General features: G+C 43.6%; 1 protein-coding gene across 3 annotated transcripts in view; it reads right to left on the bottom strand.

The window, feature by feature from the left end:
• Nucleotides 1-7,013: 7,013 nt before the first annotated feature.
• Nucleotides 7,014-22,504, bottom strand: part of TNFRSF19 (TNF receptor superfamily member 19) — a 91,881-nt gene continuing 76,390 nt past the window's right edge. For all 3 annotated transcript variants that reach the window (XM_047722919.1, XM_047722920.1, XM_047722918.1), the window contains exons 6-10: nt 20,707-20,871; nt 20,131-20,256; nt 15,366-15,468; nt 14,371-14,770; nt 7,014-9,933 (exon numbers count right to left, since the gene is read on the bottom strand). In XM_047722919.1, the coding sequence (XP_047578875.1) occupies nt 9,925-9,933; nt 14,371-14,770; nt 15,366-15,468; nt 20,131-20,256; nt 20,707-20,871 (803 nt within the window). In that variant the 3' untranslated portion in view covers nt 7,014-9,924. The remainder of the gene's footprint in view (nt 9,934-14,370; nt 14,771-15,365; nt 15,469-20,130; nt 20,257-20,706; nt 20,872-22,504) is intronic.

The following is a 22,504-nucleotide window of genomic DNA, read 5'->3' as shown; positions in this document are numbered from 1 at the left end:
CCTAGTGAGAAGAAAGACATGCGCACAAATGATCATGAAATAATATAACAGTTGCTAAAATAAAGGCAGAACAATGAAATCCCTAGGGGAAAGATATTTTAAGCTGTGCAAAGAACTTAGGGACAACATTAGGCAGGGATTCACTGATGATTTGAGATATTGAAGTTTGAATTCCCCAGGGAGACAAGGAGATGTTGGGCACAGTGTGAAGGCCTGAGAGCAGAGTCAGTGTGTTGGGAGCCCAACCACCTCAGTGAGCCCAGAGCTCAGACTCGGGCATGGGGTGGGGTGAGAGACTGAGATGGAACAGGAGACTGAGGGACATGAAGCTGAACTGGTGACCTGGGACCAGGTCGTGAAGAGCCTTAACTGTCCTGCTGAGGAAGCAGGGCTTGACATCGTGAGACTGGAGAGGCACAGGAGGTTAGGGAAGGAGAGATGGAATCATATCAGTCATTAGGAAGGCTATGGGCCATGATGGCGTGGTCCTCAAATTTCATCTACTAGCTGAAACGGTAGAAATTTAGGATGGAATTCAACCTGGAGGAAGAAGATCAGTGGAATTGGAGCCAAGAGACCAAGGATGAAGTTAAGATTCTCCAGGTCCTTGTATCTCCATTTCCAAATGAAGAAGTGAGTAGTCCTGTGTTTAGAGCAGCGCCATGTTCCCCAGCCGGGTGTCTCTCTCACTCCCCGGGCAGCCTCCTGGGAACTCTGGGGGTCCACTGCGCCAAGCTGCTAGACCAGGCAGTTGCTAAGTAAGGTTCCTTCTAGCTCTCTGTTACGGTTTTAAAGTGGAGCAAGGAGGCTTTGCTCTGTCTTACAATCCTATGCCTTCGTTCTGCACAAATATGGTCATCAAGAGTGCAGTCTTCTTATTTTGCTTCAATAGGAAAATTCGGCTCTGAATTGCATCGCACAGCAGAAAGATCATGGCTTCCCGAGTCAGAAATTCAGTGTTCAAATCCCAGCTCTGCCACTTACTGGCTAAAAACTTTTTCAAAACATGCTTTCTACAACTTTCTATCATTTACTGACTTCAGTGCTGGTTATTTGGTCTCCTTGAATCTTCATTTCCGCATCTGTAAGGTGAAGCTAATAACACTGCTCATAGGACAGATGTGAGAATCCGATGAAATAATGGCATTAAAGTGCTCAGGAAGAGAGGAGTTGTTTTCTAATGTTACATATTATCATCAGCAGATCCCCAAGCAAAGAATCTGGTTTTGAGTTTATTCATCACTTCTGACAGAAATGTCCAGTGTACAAGGTCTAGCTGTCAAGTATTGGGATTTTTAAAAAAACAAACAAGCCTTGAATATCCATTAACTTCAAAGATGTCCCTTGGTTGGGCAATTTGTTATTCTGATAACGTCACTGGTACTTAAGACTTCTTTGAAATGTGTCTTTTGAAGCTGTCTCCAAAGTTGGTGTACCCTTGGTGATGGTAACTATTCATTGGATTGAATTTTGGTAAAAATCCCATAATTATATGCAGGGAGCTAGAGATTGTGAATATAGGAGCAGGGCAAGCTAGATAAAATGTGTTTAAAAATGAGGAATACCTTGTATGCCATAAGCACGTTTTCTTGTGCGGCAGATTCCACTGTACTTCTTAACGTATGAATTTTCTAAAACTGAGCCTCCTGCTCTCCACTCACAAAATCAAGCATTTGTTTAAAGAAGCGTAGGAAATCGGCCACTGAATTTGTTAGCTTCAGAAATGGCATGCTGCACCTTTAGGCCAATGAGAGAAAGGTCCTGGAGATGCCCTTCCCGGGGCCCCAAATCCCAAAGTGAGAGAGGGATGCAGAACCTGTGTTTAGAATGAAAACAGAGTGGTCTCCCTGGAGTGATTTATTAGATTATGTAGGTGCGGTTGGCTTTTAGGGACGGGAGAAGTTTCGTTTGCCGGGACTTTGCTTTGGGTCTTGGGGAACAAGTTTCTGCTGGATTCATGAAAATGACACTCGAGAAGTGTAGAAGACAGAGGTTTTTTCTCTGACTCTGTCTCTGAGTCACTGAAGACCTCAGGCTCTTCCTGGGCATCACACTCTTTACAGCAAAGTAATTCCCACTTCCTGGACTGCTGAAGGGACAGACTCACTCAAAGGACTCTGGAGCTCTCAGCCAGGTGAAATCCTACTACAGACTACTTTGCATGTCTCGTAACTAATGACAATTGTGAATTTTAATGCAAAGCCTCCCCTCAGATAAAATCATTTTGACCATTCTTCTAGAATAGAACCAATGGCTTTTCTTCTTTTATTCTCCCTGAACTAATATCTAGTCATCACGTCAAAGCCACCTAGAGCCAGGCCTTTCCCTTAATGTGGAATGTCCACTGTGGTGAGAGGCCAAGTCCACAGAGCAAAGAAGAATGGAGAGTGGAGGATGGAGACCTCAATCTGAGAGCTACTATGGGAGGAAAGAGAAGGAGTGGGAGCACAAAGTGAACGGCGTCTGAAGAGAAAGATGAGAAGTCACAATGGTTTCTGTTGGACAGATCAAGGACTTCTAGATTACGTGATTTGGGCTTTTAATAAAGCCTCGAGCTCCTTGATGGGCCACCTGGGTGGCTCAGGCAATTAAGCATCCAACTCTTGATTTTTGGCTCAGGTCATGATCTTGGGGTTGTGGGATCCAGCTCCACATTGGGGGAGGGGGAGCTAGAGATTCTCTCTCTCCCTCTCCTTTTGCCCCTCCTCCTCCCCTTGGTCCGTCTTGTAGAATAATAAATAATAAGTAAATAAATAAATAAAAAGAAAGAAAGACAAGCCTTGAGCCCCATGAGAGTCTGCTTCTCTGCCTGACAGAGAACTCTTCACTCATGTTGACATGTCACCAGTTTGGTCACTGGTAACTATTTAGCTGGTGGGGCGGGGTTGAGTGATTAGTTAGTCCTTATGTTAGTCAGGGTTTTCCAGAGAAACAGAACCAATAGGATGTGTATGTGTGTGTCTAAAGAGATTTATTTTAAGGAATTAGTTCCGAAGATTTGGGGGGTTAAGAAGTCTAAAATCCACAATTCAGACCAGCAGGCTGGAGACCCAGCAGAGAGTTGATGTTGCAGCTTGAATCTGAAGGCAGAAGGGAGGCAGAAGTCCCTCTTCCTCCAGGAGTCTCACTGTAGTCTCTCAATGCCTTCAACTGATTGGACAAAGCCCACCACATTATGGAGAATTCTCTGATCTACTCAAAGTCTACTGATTTCAATCTCATTAAAAAAATGCCTTCTTGGCAACATCTAGATTATCTGAAGAGGCATCAGTTGGAACCTGGCCTTTGGTAAATTCCTCATCACACTGAAATTCAAGAAAGGACATCTGCAGAGGTACCTTGTCCTCAGGTTTGATGGCCAGCCTTGGGGATTCCCTGGGCAGATATATTAACTGTGGAGATTCCTCCAGGGAAGACATTCTATAGTCAGACAGGACTTGAACACAGCCCTGGGCTGCCTCTCCTCATTTCATTTTGTGTGCTGCTCTGTGCATCCAGTCAGGGGCTGTTGGACAATGGGAGAGGCAGCCTCCACATTTGCTGGAAAGCTAGAAACCAAGATTTTAGGTCTTGGTGGTGAGGAACATGAGGGAAAGAAGAAAGCAATGACTGAAAGAGGAGAAATTTTCTTTTTACAAGTGCTAAACCTGATTTGCCCCTCCCCCCACCCACATTAGCACTATACTGCCTTAATCTAGCATTTGGAAAACACTGTACATCCTGCTGCCTCCTGAGATCCAGGCTAGGCTCTAGCGACATTAACATGAACACCTCATTCTATGGAAAGATGCCAACTCTTCATCATATGATGGCAACGGCCGCTGCCTGTTTGATCTGGGCCCCCAAAGAACACATGGGTGAACTCCCTCAATGCTGAGAACAGGATTCGGGGAGGATCTGGGGTTCTCTGCGTGGCTCCTCTCTCAAATGTGTGCTTGGGCTCCATCTCGAGCTGGCTACTTTGTTGACCTCTCAGTAGACTTACTTGTGGTCGAAGTATCCAAAGAGATGTGGCCTGCAGGTTTGTGTCCCAGCAGGTGTGCCCAGTGCCGGGGAACAGATGGGCCACAGGCACAGACACTGTGGCACCTCGTGGAAGTGACATAAGGTAAAGAAGCAGGAAAAGTGACAGGCAAAGGCCTCCAAGAGTGGCAGCCACCCAAACCCAGAGGCCAACCTCCTTCCTGGAGGAGGCTGCTCAGCCACGCAAGGAACAAACGGCGAAGCAGCAGCGTCTCTAAGACAAGGGCAAGGCGCTGAGAAAAAAGGGATCGGGCAAGATGTTTGCTACCAGGTGAAGGTGGCTGGCTAAGACTGAGAAATGGCGGGAGTCGGGGTGACAAACACATTTCACCCTAGAAGTTCACTTGGATGTGATGACAGGGGTGCCTGGAGCTCAGGGTCAAGCAGGAACAGGAGTCTGAGCCACAGGCTGGGGACAGAAAGGCCATGCATGGTCAGTGGGTGATGCTGTCCTCAGGCTCTAGGAGGGCATGGCTGCACAAGTGGGTATAGATTCATCATTGTTGACTTATATCTTCTCGGGGACTTGGCCAGAGTGTTGATTTGATGTTAGCAGGGGGTTCAGCCAAGTCCTGAACACAGATACCATGTTCAGTGCTATCCTCCTCAAAATCAGGAGGAGCAAGGTGACCTCGATGACAGGAGAAGGCTCTCAGGCTCAGTATTTCCTAACCAGGGACTGACTGTCCACCGCTACCCTCCCACGCCCCCATCCCTGTGGCCACGTCCTCTCAATGACTGGGGTTATTCTGAGTCTGGAAAGAGGTCTGCCTTGCCTCGTTTGATGACTTCCAAGCTTCTGAAAGACCAGAGATTTTCAAGGTTTTATGCCATGTCACTCATTTGTTGGGAGGGAAATAAATTCCCTACAGAGTCAAGTTCAAGAGGGCCCAGGGCAGAGAACACCAGGCACCTGTCAAGCTGGCTCTCAGGCCTCAGCAGCTTCCCCCTTGCTCCCCACCCTCCCACCACACCGCACTTCTCTGTGCTCCCAGAGCAAGCGGGCTTTTTCCACGCACCAGGTCCTTCCACCCATCCCTGGAGGGGGAACACGGGCTCCTTCCTGGCTTACCTGGAACCTCCCCCAGCTGCCCTGCGGCTCTGACCTTTCTCAGGATGTCACTGCTCCCCCCGCCTCTGAAGAATTCGCACTTATGTCTTTCCAACAAAGTCCTATTTTATAAATATTTGCAAGGGTTCTTTCCCTCGTATTTTCTTGTTTGCTTTAACCCTGGCATTGCATTTGCAACGGAATACATACTCTATGCTAGTACTGTATACACATGTATTGTGAATGAATGGATAGTTGGATGGATGGATGGATGAGTGGAAAAAAGAAGGAAGGGAGGGAGGGAGGATGGGCATAGGAAAATGCTCTTCTCAGAATGAGGCTTCCAAGAGGGACTAAATTCGTGTTTAGAGCTTCAAGGGAAATAATTCGTATCTGATGACACCAAGCCAGTGATACGTGCCCAGCTGAGGGGAGCCTGCCTCCCTAACCAGCGGTTAAAGGATTGCCAGTGGACTGTTCAGTAGATCTTCTGTTGACTGTAAACAGTCAACCCAGGTAAGGAAACTCCCTCTGCAGAGTTCTGCTGGCTCAGTTCAACACCAAACGAAACTGACAGAACACAGCTATTTCTATCTTCAGTAGGACTAGTTAATGCCATTAGAAATTAAGATAAAAAGACAAAATCCTGTCTTTATGGACTAATAACTGAAACCTGCTTCACAAGACCACCCACGGTTGCAGAGAAAATGGTTTTTAAAATTCAAGTCTTCTGGAGAGGCTAATTTGAAAGCAGCCATAAATCACACTAATTCCAATGCTACTGCTGGTTTATGGACAGACGGGACCCTGATCTGCTTGATCTCTACAGGAGAAACCCTGTGACCTTCCTCTGGCAGAAATGTGACCTAACCGCCGTTACTGTGCGCTGCTGACTTGATTCTAATTACATGACTAGAATCACATACCGGGTCATACTGAAATTTCTTAGACATTACAGAAGGTTTTGGAAATTATCAGGCTGTTGCTTAGTTTCAAGATGACTGAATGATAAATTTAAGCTGCAGGTACATAGCTCGTTGGGTGTCAAATACTTTTTAAGAAAATCAGACAGTACCTCCTCAGGTCAAAAGGAGACAAATAAACAAATAGAGAATGACAAGTAGTCAACTGCAAAGAGACTTTCAGAATAGTGGTAATAATGAAAATAAGTTGTTTATGTGATTATAGGGTACTTTAGGCCTCCCGTCAGAACCTTGCAAGCTCTGAGTTACTTTTTTCAGAGAGAGGATGGTACCCAAAAGCCCAGCCAGACCGCACACACATGGGACAAGTATACTTGAGCCAAGGAGCTGGGGTGTGAGTGGTGTGGAAGGAGGAAAGAATCTAATGTTCTCCATTCAGGGAATTCATAGTGTCATTTAACACCGCAGACTGACTGAGAGAATACGGTGCACTTTAAAATAACTCCGTTTTTTTCCAGGAAGTTTAAAGTCCTCTCTCAAAATCTAATAATAGCTTTAAAAGCTTTACTGGAGGGAAGGAAGGTCAAAAGGTGGGAAGAAAAGAAGAAACTCTTCCAGGGACCCGTGTTGCTCTGTGGGAGTCAGTCCACTCCTCTCTGCAGAACACCCTACTGACCTCTGAAAAGAATGAACATCAAACCTCCCCACCTTTCGTTCTTTCCCTCTTTACGTCATAAAATGAAGGAGGAAAAAGAAGAGATGATAATAAAATCTTGATGCCAACGCTTCTCAAAGAACTCAGAGCATTCTTCAGTAGCTTGATAGTCCTGAGAAATAGAACCAGCTCACTGCAAAGAATTTCAAATCCCCCTCATGACGTTTGAAGGGCTGGAAGGGTTCAACCGGAAGGACCAGAACTTAACAAGGTCCCCACCTGGAGAGCCAGGGAGGAAGACGAGTCAGTATTCCCATCACCAATCATTTCTGTACTGGACATGTCAATACGAATACCAGATAACAATTTTATTCACATATAAAAAAGGGTATTACAAAACTATTTGTATAAGAAAAAGAAAATTTACAAATTTATAAATTCCAGTATGCAAAATAGTAATGATGAACTCTGAATCAATTCGAGCTGGCGACCTGCAAGCAAGGAGGGACTCTTGTCCTTTTCTTCTCAAAAAAAAATTTTTTTAAACTAGCACGGACAATAGAGCTTAACTAGGTAATAGCAACATTAACATGTTATCTAAAGTAGAAAAATCTATATTTGAAAAATATATTCCATATACACAAAATGAGAACACCCATGCCTTTCCATGGTCATTCCCCAAATCCTTGTCTCATTCTTGTTGGTGGGTTTCTGCAACTTCCGAAGTCACACGGATTCTCACTCCTACACCTGACGATGATTTCCTGGTCCCTGTACCCTAGCGGCCAAGTTCCTGTAAGCGTTGTACTCAACCATGGGAAATGCAGATTGGGCTTTCCCTCTCAAGGGTTTATACAGAGTACAGAATCTAACATTATTGTATGTTTCTGCAGCAGGCGGTGGTACAACGTCTTTATCTTGATAAAACAGCCCGGGATTTTTCCAGTACGGTATCAGATGAAATCGACTTTCAACCCTAAGCATTTCTTTACTGATCCAAAGTGATGTTTTAGGGTTTTGGGCCACAGTCTCATGCCCATCCATCTAGCTTTCTCTGGCAAGTATTTGTCTTTGAAGTCGAAGAGAGTTTCTACATGTGGAAAATATATTTAGGCCACCAAAAGGAGCACAACCCTGGCTGACTTTGATCATCCCTCTGTCAAAACAAAACGATCAGATTGCAAACAATGGCATATACATATGTGAATACAGTGAAGCCACTCGAGGCAACTCTAGTGTGCGTTTTCATAGACATCTTGTGGTCAAATCCCAAATATTTTCCTAAAGGCAGCTCTCATAAGAGCTGGCAAGTTATCCAAGTTGAAAAACCATTGGTTAATGCTAAGAAAGGAAAAGAAAAGAGGGCATGAGACGGACACAAAAGATTGTGGGTCACCCTGAGACTACTCTAATTTCTTATTTTGGTTCAGGGAACTGAGGTCCTGAGGAGAACCGAGCCCAGCAAGCTAATCCGCACATGTCAGAGCCTAAGACTGACTTTAGGGGAGAGAAACCGGTCCTGCCACGAGGAAGGGACTCATTAGATTTGCCTCATGTCTTACAGAGAGAGAAAAGCATAGTCTAATAAGTGAGAAGAGAAAAATGGCCTAAGAAAGACAGAATTTTTCCATGTTCAGTTTAATGTTAGGTAAAAGACACTGATCTGGGTGGCAGTGAGGGGAGGGAGGGATTGTGAAACTAAGTTTTTTAGTGACACCAACAAGGTCATGTTTGATTTCTTTTTTAAGTGCAAATGTGACGGAGCTAATAGTAATTGGTTAAAAGACAAAGGCCAGAGCTGATCCTGGAGGTTCAAGGAGGAAAAAGGTAAATCCTACTCTGGTTATTCCTCTCCGGGACACCAAGATTAAGAACAAATGAGCCATCCCTGTGTTAGTGACTGAACTGGGTTTGTGTCTGTCTTAGCTGTAGAGAAAGTTCTAGTGCGTAAATACTATGGATGGGACACCTGACACCACGCTTAAATCCAACATCACTGGCTAGGGTAGGAGAGACCTGTGCTAAGGAAGTGGGCACCATGGGAGCGCCACTTGGTCAGACCCCATGAAGGCAGTGAGGAGCTGTTCACCTACAGGCCACCTACCAATTGGGTGTTTTCTTCTCCTTCTAGTATGTAGTGTCTCCTAGGATGACTCATGTGTTGCATTTCAGTAGGAGGGGAACCAGACAGGCAGTACTTTCTAAAGCCCTTAGTATAAGATACGATGCATGAAAGCAAAAACAAAAACAAACTCACAGGTAGAGAGAACAGGGGGGTGGTCTTCAGAGGCAGGAGGTAAGGGGGAGGTGGATGAAAAGAAACCATTATCTTTATAAATCATCACTCTTCTCTAAGAGAGGAATTCTGGATCTTCCAAGCTCAGTCACAGGGACAGAAGTAGCAAATGCTTCCATGTCAACTGATTTTCACAGAAATATGTTAATCATTGCATACAAGTCTCTAGGATACGTGTGCTAAGTGGTTTTTAATGCAGGGTGGTGGGGTGGAGGGCTCTTTCGCCACTCCCCCAGCTCAGGCCCCTCTCCCTACTAGCTTCAGCAGGGGTTCACGAGTCAGTGACTAAGGTTACAAGTGTCGATTCTGGAAAAGACTTGCTATCCTCTTACTCCTAGTTCCTAGATATTAACTTCATCTAACAAAGCCCTGACTGAGGCAGTCAGCATGAAGTCAATTCTAATTGCCTGAGCTAATCAGATGATGAAAAAGTGAGCTTCACCAAATACAAACACTCATTTTTGAACCACTCTACAGAAAAACTAAAGTAACTGCTTGGACACTGACTTTTAGTAAGCTAATCAGCTATACGAAATTATTTCTGGAAAGAAAGTGTAAATGAAAACTTATACTCTGGATCTTCAGTTTGGTAAAACCACATTCGCCATGAAAATAAGCATGAGTGCATTTCTGTTTCTTGTTATATGCTCATAATCTCGTAGGCTGCGAACTTGAGCCATCAGCCTTTGAAGTTACGCTTTGTGGCGTAGAAGCTTCTTGTTTAGGAAAAATGCAGAGTATCGTGAGTGCCTGGAGTCTTTTCTTGTTATTCCTTGAGGTTTCAGCTTACAGCTGGTCTGGCTCAGAAGCAACTGGTTGAAAGGCTTAAAATGCCATCAGTTTGGTTCAGATTTATTTTTTTTCCCCCAGAAGCCATGAAGGGTCCAGACTGGGCTCAGTCCGTAAGCCTAAGCAGAGGGGTGAGTGCACACTGGGTTCCATCCATATTCTTCTACTGTAGAAAGAAGCAAGTCCTTTAAGCTTCCTAAAACAGCAACAGAAAGGAAAGCTTGAAAAACAAGACCTTATACATGAAAGCTGCTGGGCTATCATTGTTAAAAATTATTGTAAATAACTTTTACTAGTAGCACACATGACTTGAATAACATATGGACCAGCAGCTCATTAATGATGTTTGAATATCCAGGTACATACGTACTCCGAGAATAAAATAAAGATTTTATAACTACTCACTATCACTCAGTATTTGCAAATGACACTGCAGAGACAATAATGTGTGACCCACAGGAAAAAAAATGTATTAACGAATGATTCTTTTGCTCATTTTTGACCCCATTCAAACACTTAAAGCTTGTTTCTATGTTGCACTCTTTTGAAGCATTTGTAGGTAAAGCTGTTAAGATCCTTTTGGTCCCTTCTTTGAAAGGACAAAGATGATTAGTGAATAGTGACACTCTCATTCTTTGTATTTAAAACTTTTGCTAACCCACTGGAGAAAGTTTAGAGATGGTTTAGAAACGATTTCCCTTCTAATGATTTTCCTGGAAGGCTCACACTCTCCCTAGGGCAAATATCCTCGGCGAAGTGGTGTCCTTCAATCTGTCCCTTATCACAGAAGGGTAGCGACCTGACTTCTGAAAACATCAGCCAAAGGCACATTACTGTGAGTGACTAAAACCTTCATTTTAAGCAGTAATCTTTCATTCACTTATTTACCACTAATCTGACATCAGTGACATATCTGGTAAGTTTATAGGAAAAGATTTTTTTCCCTAGGTAGAAGAAGAGAGTCTAGAAATAGAAGCTTCTGAAAGAACTCTCAATAATCTAAAATAGTTTCATCAAATATGTTGATCAGTTGGTATGACCATAATTACCACATAAACACTACTGTGGGAGAAAAATGGCACTCATTTTGCCAACATGGAAAGAAACAGAGATTTTAAAAGACTGAGCAACTAGACCCCAGGTCATCTCATATCTTTCCTACCATTCTTTCTATTATTTCATGTTGACATTTCCAATGATGGCTAAAAACATCACCAAAAAGAACCTTTTCTGTAAGTAAACAGACTGGTCTCATTCTCCCAAGTACCTTAGTGAATGATGTCCCAAATATCTTAGTTCTCTTGCTTTCTGGGGAGGTGTGTATAGGGGAAATTTGATTAGAACTGAGTCATTCAGACTAAACAAGGTTCTCACACCTCTTTTATCCTGCACCGTAACTATCATCATCAGATTCTGGGTGGTCTTAAACCGCCCACAAGAAAACTACAGTGTAAAAATACAGTTTCTGGAAACAAACGCCTCGTGCATTAGCAATGTGACCCTGTAAGACAAAAGTGCCATTGTGCATTTTGCAATATAGATGTGTATCAGATCATCACACTGCACACCTTAGCTCACACAATGGCAAATGTAGATTGTTATCTCAATAAAGCTGGATAGAAGGTGGAAATTAAGTTTAAAAAACTGAAAATATGAGTGAATGCCTAGGTAGGATTTTCAAGTTCCTTTGAAAATAAATAGAAATAAATCACTAAAGGTGGGGGGGGGCACTATACTGGCTCAAGCTGCCCTTATGCATTTCTCAAACAGAAGTGTTGTGCTTTCCTGAATTATGAATGAATACACAGACCAAGCTAAGTGAACACAAACTCAAGGAGCCAAAAGTCCTTTGGTTCATAATACCAAGCTGCTGAAAGCAAATTATTTGTGAGAAGTAAGTATGTTTCCTACATTGGAGAAGCAACCTGTTAAGAGGAAGTCTGAATTGCCTTTTGGAATCTAACGTTTTTTAAAAAAAAAATAGAACTGTTGAGCTACCTACTTAGCCAACCCTTGAAACAAAGAAGAGAATCAATCTCCCAAAGATGTACAATTGTATCTCTCCTACTTGTTTTCAAAGATTAAGTTTCCCTCACTAAATATCACACACTCAGTAAAGGCAACCAAAGACACAGTGCTTATCAGAACCTGGATAAGATTATCTCAAAATAGGCTCATGATATTATTTGTTGTTTTTAACTATAGGGGGAAACTGAAATGATTCATTTTTTAAAATATTCCTTTCCTGAATTCAGAATGCCTCATTTATATTTACCAAATTATCTAATAATTATAAGACAACACATCTTAGAAAGTTATTAAACCTTTCACTAATACATTACATTGTATAACTTGAATATAACATTTTCTCATTCATTTTACATGTAATTATAACTTTCTTTTCATAATAACCTGAGTTGAAAGTATCTTTATGTAGATCATGATTACCTTGACAACTGCTTTTACAAGAAGTTAATGCTGTTATATATAGCAATCTTCTAACTAAATGATTTTACATTCATACAGCTGTAATAATAATGCTTCCTCCCATATCCACCTCACCAACAACACAAACAGAAAAAGGTAGAGAATGAGTTGGTTCTGATATGACTTGGCATTGAGATGTTTCACTCCTTAGTCATAGAATTTACATCACGAACCTGAGGACAAGCTACACAATTAAGATGAGGGGTCATTCTACTTGTTGACGGTACTCTGCAAAGCTGTAGATAGTCACTGGGAACACAATTCCAGCTACTCTAACAACATTTGTGTAGGTAGGGCAAGTTTCTGATCAAAACCAATTGACTTGGTATCAAAGAAACTTCCGCATCTTGTAATGAAACAGTGTCTCAGATTGAATTTTAAGAGTCTCCCAAGAATTGTGTTTTAGAGTACTTGGCAAGGCATCTGACTGGGAAGTTGGGGTCAGCTGCTGAAGGGGCAGGATCTCTGCATCCTGTTCTCTGCCTCTTTCACTGTTCTCAGGGCCTGTTACCTCCTCCTCCAGGCAGCTGCACGTGGCACTTGGCCCTCAAGGCCTGTGGGCCATGGTATGTTCTTGACAACTACACACAACTCAGCTAACTCTTATCTTTTCTTAGTCTTATCATGGAAGTTATAAAAATTACGTGATGGCTCAAAAGAACAAGGTCAGTAAAGACTCACTCTCCACTACAGAGGTATGTATTTTACATTGTATTTTATTAAAGATTTTATTTATTTATTTATTTGGGGGAAAGAGAGAGAGAGAGAAAACAAGCATGAGTGGGGGGACAGGCAGAAGCAGAGGGAGGAGCAAACTCCCTGCTGAGCAGGGAGCCTGACTTGACTTGGGGCTGGATTCCAGGACCCTGAGATTATGATCTGAGCCGAAGGCAGACGTTTTACCGAATAAGCCACCCAGGCATCCCTGTGTTTTAGATTTCAAATGCCTTAGATGTTTGCTTTTCTTCCCTTATATCTTCTTCATTTCTTTTATTTTGAGAAAAACAAAATTATTTTTCTCCAAAGCCAACAAATTTGCTTTCTACATAGCATTCCCTGTAAATTTTCTAAATTTTGCATTCGGAGAAAAAGTATTGCAGATTTCGATCAACCTATAACCTACGTGCTATTCTTGAAAGGCACACTTCTCCATTCACACCTCGACTTCAGACTGCATCTGACATCATGAGACCAGGATACAGGACCTCATGGGAAATCGAGGCCCCTCTCGAGAGCAGACACAGCATGGGCAGAGCGCCTCCCCAGGACCTGGGGCTCCTGAGCTGGTTTGCTCACGAGCAGTGAGAGCAAGGGTGGGTGTGCAGGCAGGACCTTGTGGCACCTGGGAGCCTCATTCTTGCTGTGACTCGGCCCTTTTATACTAAAGGCTGGTCATTTTTCCCCCAAGGAATGTATTCCAACAGTATATGTTCTTATATTAGGGAGATGCTTGTAGACATTAGGTCAAATTCAGGACCAGCCACATCCTCACAGGAAGGGGATAGCCGGATTGGTGCCCAGGCTTCCCTGATGCTTCTCTGCCTCTGGCCTTGTAGCATGCTTGAAAGTCCCTGCTCTCTATAGCCACCATCTCCTTGCAAACCTGATTTTAAACCCTTCTTCCTAGAAGCTACTTCTGCAGTATGTGGACCTGGATCACAAGCAACAATCAATTTCTAACCACACTGGTCAGTTTTGAAAACAACAGGAACAGAGAGGGGAAAAGAGAAGCTTCGGGAGATCTAAACTGCCATTAGCTTGATGGTGAATGGAGTGCATGTAAGTCTCGGGCAGAAACCATCATTGGGTGGAAAACGAAGGTGAGGAACTGTTTACAAGATGTTCTTGTGACTCTCTCTCTCAATCAGGAACTAGGGGGCTGTGCTAATACTTGGATTTACAAGGAGTAAAAGAAAGCAGCTGCTCATTATAAACTTACAGAGTACCTGGTTGTTACGGGGGGAAAAAAGACTCTTGAAATTTAATTTACAATATATTCTCTATACATATAAGAATAAGAAGTTATGAACGATGGAAAAAACCTTCTCATCAGGTCCTCCCACATTCTCTGATGAGAGGAGTTCCAGTCCCCTGGGTCTGCCATGAGTCACTGCTGGGTCCTTCTTGAGGGTAGTCACTGACTTACCTGGAGGGACGTCGGCGTGGTCAGGCTGACAATGTCACCACTCTCCTGACACAGCTGGCTTCTGGCGGTCGGTGTATCCTGAGTCAGCACTGGTTCTGTCAGTGAGTGGTTACGTCTAGAGGGACCGGTAGCTTCTGTACAGTTTTCAGAATGAATTGGAACAGCTCCACCAACCAAATCCTGACTACTGTTGGAATCCAAGGAGGAAGAGCTTTCGTTTTCTGGATTGAGAGAATGAGTATCTTCTCCAGTGAGTTCAGGATAAGAATCACAAAGAGAGATGTCGTCGCCACACACGGGATTTTGCATCAGAGGCCAGGCGTCTGAAAACTCGCCACAGATGGACCTTGAAAGGGACCCGAAGAATGTGGGCGTGGTCTCCCCCACTGGACCTGGGTGTCTGAACACACATTCAAAAGACACTCAAGTCATCTACGGGGAGGAAAAACGCCACTACAAAGCCACACCCAGCTCTGCTTTTAAATTTTCTAGATGAAACAGCAATGGATTACATCTGAATTCTAGTGCTTCCTTTGTTATAAACTTGCTTCCATAAGGTATGTTTAATTATTCTGCTTACTTTCAAACTGAATTTTGTACCCGCTTCTAATCAATGTAGTTATACTTAACTCAATGTCTAAAACAGGCAGTTTCCTGGGTCTTAACTGAGTTTCTTCATAGCTCTTCTAAAATTCTGTGAGTAAATGACATGTTACAAATTATTTACAGGTGACAGAAGTGTCACAAATCATGAATATGAAGTAAAACCAAAATTAATGGAGTGTAAAGTGTAAAGAATGTCTCACTGAGCATCAGTAACCCCGAGAGACTCACGTATCTCTTGTCAAGGATTTGTCCCCCTCCGATATCCAGAATGCCATCAATAATATTTTTTAAATGACGTCTCATAGTTTGACACGAAAATTGTTAAGTTGGTAGAAGGCACATTTGGACAAGGGGATGTGATGTTATATGGATTAAAAATCCCGAGTTACCTCTCCTGAAGAGTGGCCTTGGAATGCACCCTACAGCCAAGAGTCACCCGGTCCACGCTGCCAGCCTCGTCACAGCACAGAGACGGAATCAAGTGAACAGGCCCTAGGGAAGCCAGCAGAGGTGTGAAGCACAAGGCTGCCTTCTGGGAACTTTCTCGTTAATCGTTAATACTGGCTCAACATTGCTGGAGGAAATCCAGCTAGTCCCCTTTGGGTGACTTTTTGGGGGAAAGGAAATCTGAGGTTTAATTCTCTCTCTCTTTTGTTATATTATGAAAATAATGAAGGGCCTATACGAAGTACCTAGAGGAGTCAAATCTGTAAAGACTGAAAGAACTATGGGTGCCAGGGGCTGGGGAAAGTGGGATGTGGGGGGCAGCGTCACAGATCGCTGGGGACAGAGTTTCAGTTGGGGGAGCTGAAGGGCTCTGCAGATGGGGGTCGGTGACGGCTGCACACCGGTGTAAATGGGCTCAGGACCGCTGAACAGCACCCTTAAACAGCGTTAAGATGACAAATTTTATGTTATGTGTATTTTACCACAGTAAAAATAATAACAAGAGGTGACAGCACGGCCTGTGAGAGAGTGTGTCAAACGAGACTCCCTGAACTGCTGAGGAGACGGCAGAAAGCGGAGCAGAGTCCTGCCGAGTGGGCTAGCGGTACAGAACACGAACAGAGATACGTTCAATCCCTTGAACACAACACACACACACACACACACACACGTGCGTGCATGCACACACACCACACACAGGTATTAATGTTTTCCTGCTAGTAATGGAACGTAAGGAATAATTAGAGGTGTGCACACAGCACAGCTTTGCAAACCATTTTGTTCACTGAGGCAGCATCGATTTTTGGTTACAAAAATAATATAAGTGTACAGAAGAAAAAAAAAATTAAAGGAGAAGGATTAAGTTAAGAAATTGAAAAATAAATACGACCCAACCCTATAAACTGGAAATGAACACTGTCGACGTTTGGTGAGCTCTTTATATACATACATATATAATTCCGATTATACACAAACACATACTAAAGCATGCAGAGATAAAGACACACATCTGGAGAGAGAGAAAGATGTGAAAAAATTCTCTATTTACATATCCATGTATTTGTTTGTGGATCCAAAGTTTGCATGTGAAATGATTTCACTCTTATAAAAAGGAAAAACATAGTGAAATTATTGGCCTTTTCAAAAATGAATGTTAGGGGCGCCTGGGTGGCTCAGCAGGTTAGGCCACTGCCTTCGGCTCAGGTCATGATCTCAGGGTCCTGGGATCGAGTCCCGCATCGGGCTCTCTGCTCAGCAGGGAGCCTGCTTCCCTCTCTCTCTCTCTCTGCCTGCCTCTCTGTCTACTTGTGATCTCTGTCAAATAAATAAATAAAATCTTTAAAAAAAAATGAATGTTAAACATCCACATGCAATTGCCAGCAGGATGGATACTCACACACCTTTGCCTAAATGTCTCTCAGCTCAGGCCCCACGTTGTGTTGTGTGAATATATGCTATTGTGAGCTCGGAGACCTCGCCTGGACACACGGCAGATCCTCAGCAAGCCCGTGTCATGCTCACATGAGCCGTTTCAAAATTAGTTAAAAGCCAGGGGCACCTGGGTGGCTCAGTTGTTAAGCGTCTGCCTTCGGCTCAGGTCACGATCCCAGGGTCCTGGCATCGAGCCTCACATCAGGATCCCTGCTCGGCGGGTGGCCTGCTTCTCCCTCTCCCACTTTCCCTGCTTGTATTCCCTCTCTTGCTGTCTCTCTCCCTGTATCAAATAAATAAATAAATTCTTCAAAAAAAATTATTTAAAAGCCAAAGACACTGTCTTTCTTTTTAGAAATGGCTGTTTCTAGGGCTCAAGCAACCAAGAGCAAGATGAGCCTAGGAGTTTTTTGTGTGCCTAAGATGAAGAAACTGATAAATGTGGACAAAAGGATGGAATTACAAAACTAGCATTTGTCACCATCATGGTAATGACTGATTTAGGTAAGAACCACCAGAAGATGCTAAACTCTTGGGTGAAAGTTTAGAGAGTAACAGGATATTTACACAGTCTCGAAGAGTCTCTTGCAAAGTATTTCTTAATTACAAAGGGAAAAAACAATCATGTTACAGCAGAGAAACTTGGCAGATGCCTCCTTAACGAAGGGAACCAAACTGACCCGACTAGGAAGGGGACAGCTGCACACGCTGTGCCTCTTGATGTGGGACACTGGGAAGGACACAGCATCACCCCTGCAGGATTTCTGTTTCTAGTTATACAGAAACATCAGACAAACCCAACCTGAGGGTTACTCTACAGAATTACTGGTCTGTGCTTGTCAACAACAATAATGTCATGAAACACAAAGAAAGATGAAGGACCTATGCCAGATTAAAAAAGGTCAAGAGAGATGCCTGGGTAGCTCACTCGGTTAAGTGTCTGCCTTTGGCTCAGATCATGATCCCAGAGTCCTGGGATAGAGCCCCACATCGGGCTCTCTCCTCAGCAGGGAGACTGCTTCTCCCTCTCCTGCTGTTCTCCCTGCTTATGCTCATACTCTCACTCTCTCGCTCTCTCTCAAATAAATAAAATCTTTAAAAAAAAATAAGGTAAAGAGATTTGACAACTAAATCCAATAATGTTATCTGGGATTTTCTTTTAAAGAAATTTTAAATTTAACTTAATTTTTAGTTATTTATTTTTTAAAAATTTATTTATTTATTTGACAGAGAGTGGGAGAGAGGGATCACAGGCAGGGGGAGGGGCAGAGGGAGAAGCAGACTCCCCACTGAGCAGGGACACCCCCAACCCCCGAAGTGGGAGTCAATCCCAGGTCCCTGAGATTATGACCTGAGCTGAAGGCAGACACTTAACAGACTGAGCCACCCAGGCCTCCCTCTTTTTTTTTTTTAATATATTTATTTATTTATTTGACAGAGAGAGAGAGAGAGATCACAAGTATGCAGAGAGGCAGGCAGAGAGAGGGGGGAAGCAGGCTCCCCACTTAGCAGAGAGCCTGATCTGGGGCTCGATCCCAGGACCTTGAGATCACGACCTGAGCCAAAGGCAGAGGTTTAACCCACTGAGTCACCCAGGTGCGCCAGGCCTCCCTCTTTTAAGGACATTTTTGTGACAACTCAGAAAATCTGAATATGCTCTGTAGATTATACAATAGCTTTGATTTAATGCTGATTTTCTGATTTTCATAACTATGCTGTTCTGTAAGAGAATGTTCTTGTTCTTAAGAAATGAACACCATAGTATTAAGGAGTAAAGGGATATCATCTCTGCAACTGATTTTTATGTGGACATGAAATCAGTGTGTATAAATACATATATCCTTACCATACTTAGAAAAATGATAAAGCAGATGTGGAAACGAGATAAAATGTTAATATCTGGGGAATCTGGGTGAAGAGAGTGAGAGAATTCTATGTGCTATTGTTCCAACATTTTTGTAAGTCTTAAATGATGTCAAAGTAAAAAGTTTAAAGGGTGAAGGCGCTACCATGGAGTAGGAAACCACGGAAGTAGCAAGCTCTACGGAGCGCGGGGAGCAGGCAGATTCTTTCTAGGCTCCGTGTGCTGCTCTATTAAGAGGATGAGCACCAAGGCCATCTGCCCATTTAATCCTTCTTCTCAGACAGAAGTTAAGAGGAGGCAGAGTTTGCCCAATGCTGCATTTTATTATATAGAGTTTAGGTCTCAGGAAATGATTCCTGTGCCCTCTGACCCTAGTGTACCAGTTCAGTGTCTGGGAACCCCAGCTCTGGGGGTGCTTGGAGGTTCACCCAGTTACCGTCCATACTGTCTAGAAGTCTAATCCCTACGTAGGCAAAGGCAAAAATAGATTCACACGCACCACAAAAGGACCTATATTTTGTTCCCGACCCATTCCTAAAACAGAAGACAATAACGAGCTGTAGCAAAATCAGTCCGCTAAAAACGTCTTCCTCCACATACAGAACATCAGCTCAGAAAGTGGAATCCTGTAATTTCTTGGTAGGAAAGACAGCACAGCTCCAAGAGTGTCAGTCAATCTAAGTGGGAAACACTCAGCTTAGAGTGGCTGGAAGAGAAAAAATGGCCCTGCCAGCATTGCTTCAAAGGGGCTCTGAGCACGTGAACCAGGCAGGCAGGGATGGATGTCCAGGAAGGGCACTGCCAGATTCTGCTTTGCAGAGGAGGGGAGGGGTCCTCACAATAGGGGCTGAGAGCGCGGTGTAAGCGTGGGAGCCTTGTGTTGATGAAAATAAATAAGTGGCAGGAAAAGTATTATCTGTGCCTGTTTTTTGCCCTGGTGAGAAACCAAGTTCCATTTGCATGACTTCCCTAAACTTCCTTTTCTGTCAGTAGTCCCCGGGGGCAACTGAGGTTCGTGCCATAGCGCTCCCTCTCTGCTCTTCTTTAAGGAATCCAAAAAGACATTTAGAAGACCCATCAAAGTTCAGCTTGAATCCACCAGACAAGACAGGATACATGCTCCTACTCTACAAAAGGATTTTAATCAGTCAATGGACCCAAAACAATAAAGGCAAACTTGCTTTAAAAAGTTGCCCAACAATTCTAGAATTTTAATGAGATGCTTCTTTTCTTCTCACTACTTAAAGAGGCTCAAAACACCCACACCATGAGGGCACAAAGAATCCTTTAACAAGATTAGCTTTAACTAGAAAACTAAGCAGAGCAACCGAGCTGTGGGCAAACAGGGACAATTCTTTGCAACGTATGTGTCCCTAGATTCCCCTAATGGCCCCTTGCCCCGATACACTTACCACAGGTCTGGGCGGAGTCCCGGTGGCACTGACAACATGCTCTGGGAGCAGATTCGTTGAGCCGAGGTCTGTCAAAACATGACAGTTCAGAACCGTTGTACTGAATGTCTTGCGCTCTCAGTGACCCTACGGGGGCGAGAATTCTGTCAGCGAAGATCACTGCCTCTGTTAAGGAGCCCATGACCACCACAAGGCAGATAGGTACCCTTCTAGCTCTTAATATTTCTGAAGAAAAAGATGACTCTCATACACATTTAAAAATACGTCTTCTTAAGCATAGGCCCAATTAGGAATGAATCTGTTAAAAGCTCAAATTACAGTATACTTCTGTTGCCAGAACTTGGAAGGATTTTCCTTTTTGCCTAGTGGCACAGGACCCTGAGGCCTTTTCAGGGTCCTTGTAAAGTGGTGCCTCTGGGGGACCAGGTGACTGGGAGCTGCGTCTCCGTGTGCACTTTGTCCCTTTGGATAGCTCCTGACTATTGTCTTGGTCAAGGCCTCGTGGAACCTCCAGTGACAATGATGGTAAACACTCTTCACCCACATGCTAAGGAACGGAAAGAGCTCCACACTCACAGCTGGGCTTTTTCTCCATAAACTGCCTCTTACAGTAGATGACACAGAGGATGAGCAGGGCCAGAAGGACCGTGGCCAGGGCACTGCAGATGACGGCCGCCAGGGCTGTGTCCCGCGGGCTGGAGGCCGTGGACGGGATCTTCACGAGGTTGACCTTGCTGGTACCTGGAAACCGCAAGAATGGGGTCAGCAGGCTCTCAACCACCCAAGAGACTCAGACGCTTACCCCCAACTTGGTGGCCACCTTTATTATTTGAGTAAGACTCCAGAAGACAAGAAAAGGTATTTTAAGAAGCCTCAGTGCTCCCTCCTCTTAGATTTCTTTAATACCACACCTTCACCTGCACCCCAAAATGTGTGGATGAGCCACGCTTCCTTTCCCACAACAAAGACTGTGTGTGGACACACAACCTTCACCATACTGTGTTGCCAGAATGTGCTTTTAAGGCCCGTTAGACCAGAGCTGCTGGCGAGCTGGAATCCCTCAAGTTTCTCTGTCTCCCAGTGCTTGACATGCCTTTGGCACATCGTAGGTATGTAATATTTGCTATTTAATTGGAATGAGATCACCTACATTTTCAAACACACTGAATTAAGGGATGTGTTGTGGGGGGAAGCTTTAGGGAAAAATAAGGAGTGGGATCATTCACAGCCTAATAGTAACCCCCAATTTCTGAGACAGTGAACATTTTTTTAATGTCTGGCTGTTGAATGACTGAACAACATCTATGAATCATGAAAATATGACAGCAGGAGTGATCACCTGGGATTATTGAGTCTTGGTATTTCTAGGCTCAATGATTCTGGGGCCACACTTAAATCGAAATCTGAAGCAGCCTCTATCAATGGGCAAACTGACAAGAAGATCTACGAACACAGGCACAGCTGTACAAACACTGACAAATCAATAACTGAAGAGGAATTTGTATCCTGCTCAAGGGAAATAGTGGACTACACCCCAGGGTCATGGATTTGGGAGAGGTGACTCTTATCTCTTTGGATCAAATGGTGCAGCTGTGGAAACCTGCCACCTTGCTTATGTTGGTGACAAAGGTGACGGACTTCAGAGCAAGGTAAGCTGAAACTCTTCGTCAAATGACCCAGCTCCACACAACACAGAGCTTCAGCAAGAGCTGTCGTCAGAACGAGACGCAGTACATGATGTGAGCCGAAGATCTCAAAGTTCCTAACCCTGGTTTAGCTCTCGAGTTGAGCTCATCAATTCACATAGAATTGGATATTCAGGAAAACCCTACTGAGAATCAGGATTTCAGGTTAAAGTGGAATCACGAAGAGAATCCTTTACATTCTTGTTGAAGTTCTTTGTAAGTATGTTAGCTTATTTGCCTTCATGTGAAAGGAAATGTTCCTGCTTTATAAAGCTGCTAAAATGCCCCTGATGAGGATTTTGAGTCTGGTGTTTGTGATTCAGGATTTATCTTCCCTAAGCTAATTGTAAAAGTCTTAGGAATAAATGTCTTTCCACGGCAGGGTGCTAATACTGTAATCTCAAGGATATCGAGTTGCCATAATAACATTGATTTTTTTAAAAAGTGCACTCAGTAAGTGCCTTCTGTATACATTTCCCTGGAAGTAGCATCTGAGGATGAACAGGAAAAATACAGTAGTTTTACCTCTCAACGTTTGACACCTGCATAAAAAAAAGGTGTCTTGTGAACTCAGTCACCCTCTCAGGGAGGTCCCCATGGGAAGCAGGGCTCTAGAAACCCCATTCTGGATTTTTGTTTATATGTACAAGTAAATGCAACCATTACAGCAAACAATTTATTTTCTAGGA

Source organism: Lutra lutra, chromosome 3 (assembly GCF_902655055.1).
Source record: "Lutra lutra chromosome 3, mLutLut1.2, whole genome shotgun sequence".
NCBI lineage: Eukaryota > Metazoa > Chordata > Mammalia > Carnivora > Mustelidae > Lutra > Lutra lutra.
The sequence above is the reverse complement of the archived record's forward strand: the minus strand, read 5'-3'. Positions and strand labels throughout refer to the sequence as shown.